The sequence below is a fragment of the Vombatus ursinus genome, unplaced genomic scaffold (assembly GCF_900497805.2).
Source record: "Vombatus ursinus unplaced genomic scaffold, bare-nosed wombat genome assembly UNPS02014802.1, whole genome shotgun sequence".
Classification (NCBI taxonomy): Eukaryota; Metazoa; Chordata; class Mammalia; order Diprotodontia; family Vombatidae; genus Vombatus; species Vombatus ursinus.
The window spans coordinates 4,944,861-4,947,071 of record NW_020954580.1 but is presented as its reverse complement, the minus strand read 5'-3'; the positions used below and the strand labels follow the sequence as shown (position 1 = coordinate 4,947,071).

General features: G+C 55.6%; 1 protein-coding gene across 1 annotated transcript in view; it reads left to right on the top strand.

Annotated features, from left to right (window-relative positions):
• Positions 1–2,211, top strand: part of ASIC4 (acid sensing ion channel subunit family member 4) — a 21,442-nt gene continuing 19,231 nt past the window's right edge. The window contains exon 1 of the mRNA XM_027873863.1: positions 1–867. Within this exon, the coding sequence (XP_027729664.1) occupies positions 286–867 (582 nt within the window). The 5' untranslated portion in view covers positions 1–285. The remainder of the gene's footprint in view (positions 868–2,211) is intronic.

Sequence of the window (2,211 nt, the reverse complement as noted above, 5' to 3'; positions counted from 1 at the left end):
CTCGCAGGGACACACGCAGGGGCTGACAGCTGTGCTGCTGCTGATAAGCGAAGCCACAAGGAGACGATCGAGGAGAGAGACAAGCGGCGGCAGCAGCCAGGGCTGCAGGAGCTGCTGGGAGTGTGAGCAGCTCCCCTCCCTCTTGCCCCCCTCCCCCTCCTCGGCGGGAGTTTGGAGGAGCTACTGCTGTCCCTACCACTTGGGGAGAAGAGCCCGGGCTGCTAGGCGGGGAGGGGACAGCGGGTAGGGACTCTCTGGACGGCCAGGTCCAAGCAGCCAGGGCAGATGCCTATCGAGATAGTGTGCAAAATCAAATTTTCCGAGGAGGATGCAAAACCGAAGGAGAAGGAAGAGGGGGACGAGCAGAGCCTGTTGGGGGCAGCATGCCAGGGGCCGCCCCCTAGGGACCTGGCCACCTTTGCCAGCTCCAGCACCCTGCACGGCTTGGGGCATGCCTGTGGCCGGGGGCCTCGAGGGCTGCGCAGGATCCTGTGGGCACTGGCCCTTCTGGCCTCCCTGGCTGCTTTCCTTTACCAGGCTATGGGCCTGGCCCGTAGCTACCTGGCTCGGCCTCACCTGGTCTCCATGGACCCAGCCGGGGTAGCCCCTGCCCTGGGCTTTCCTGCCGTTACCCTTTGCAACATCAACCGCTTCCGACACTCTGCTCTCAGTGATGCTGACATCTTCCACCTGGCCAACCTGACGGGGCTGCCCCCTAAGGACAGAGATGGACATCGGGCAGCAGGCCTTCGATACCCCGAGCCGGACATGGTGGACATTCTGAACCGCACTGGCCACCAGCTGGCTGACATGCTCAAGAGCTGCAACTTCAGTGGCCACCACTGTTCCGCCAGTAACTTCTCTGTGGTGAGTTCCACCAGCTGGCTTGCCCCTGGCACTAGAAGGGGCAATCTGGGTTGGGGTGGTAGAATGGGGTGGGTGTCCTGGATCAGGATTCCCCATTTACTTTGCCACCAGAGTCCTTGCTTGGTGTCTCCCCTGGGCTTAGAGGTCCCTCTCTCCGCTCTGTAGGCACAGAGCCACAGCTGTGGAAACATCGAGGGACTTACCATGTTCTTGTTGCTGTTGCCACTGCAGCACTGCCATGGTTTGGAGGGGGCCTCCTGGTGCCAGGGGGCTTTTTCAGGGCATGCTTGCACTGAAGGGATGGGGCAGCTCCTGGCTGGAGCACTGTGGGAGGCTTCCAGGTCCTGCCACTCAAGAGAACATTCTCTTTCCAAAAAGTCAGGGTCTGTGTCTTCTCCATTCTCCCCCCCCACCCAGTTTTTACCCTTCTCTGACTCTTGCTGCTCCCCCCCCCCCCCAAGTATCATAGTCAAAGGTTAGGAGCTCAAGGGATTGGGAGAATGCTACTATGGAAGGGTTTAGGGTGGCATCTTGTAGAGCTGGCATGGGCAGCACCTAGGAGGACCTTGTGGACATTTACACAGTGCCAGTGTCTTCTCTCTTTCTCTTTCACACACTCTCCCTTTCATGTTGTCCCCCATGCTCAGCTCTGGCTTTTTCACTCTTTGCCACTGACAGTTCTTTCCCTCTTATAGTCTCTCTATGGCTCTCACACTCAGGCTCACTCATTCATTCTAAGGTGCACAACTCCCCACCCCACCCCCTCCAAAAAGATCCCTTATTCTGGCCACAGTTTCTTACACGGAGTGGCTCTTACACACACTACTACATTCCTGTGTGCTGGGTTTGATGTGTACCCCACATGGATTACTACTCATCTCCATACTCTGTCAGGGTCTTTAAAAACAGGAACAGGGATGGTCATTCCCTGACTGTCATTCCCTTACAATAACCATGATCTCTCTCAACTCACTCTACACGTCAGGATCTTATACACACACACAGCAGACTGGTGAAGATGTCTCTGTATGTGCACATACACAGACGCAGACACCTCACACTGGGAGTTTTGATCTGTGTTTCTTATGTATGTACACACACCCCGTAGTGTCCTACTGATGATGCATGAAAGCCCTTTGCCCACTTGTTCATGTATGTCTGTCACACATAGAATCAGTGATGCCTTCACCAACATTCACATGGTATCTGATATTTTGGGTGCCAGTGTCTCAAGCCAAGAGTCTGTGTTCAACTCACACCATGCTCTCTGTATTTTTCCCCCTGTTTTTACTACCCAGTGTCCACACACACACACACACACACACACACACACACACACACACA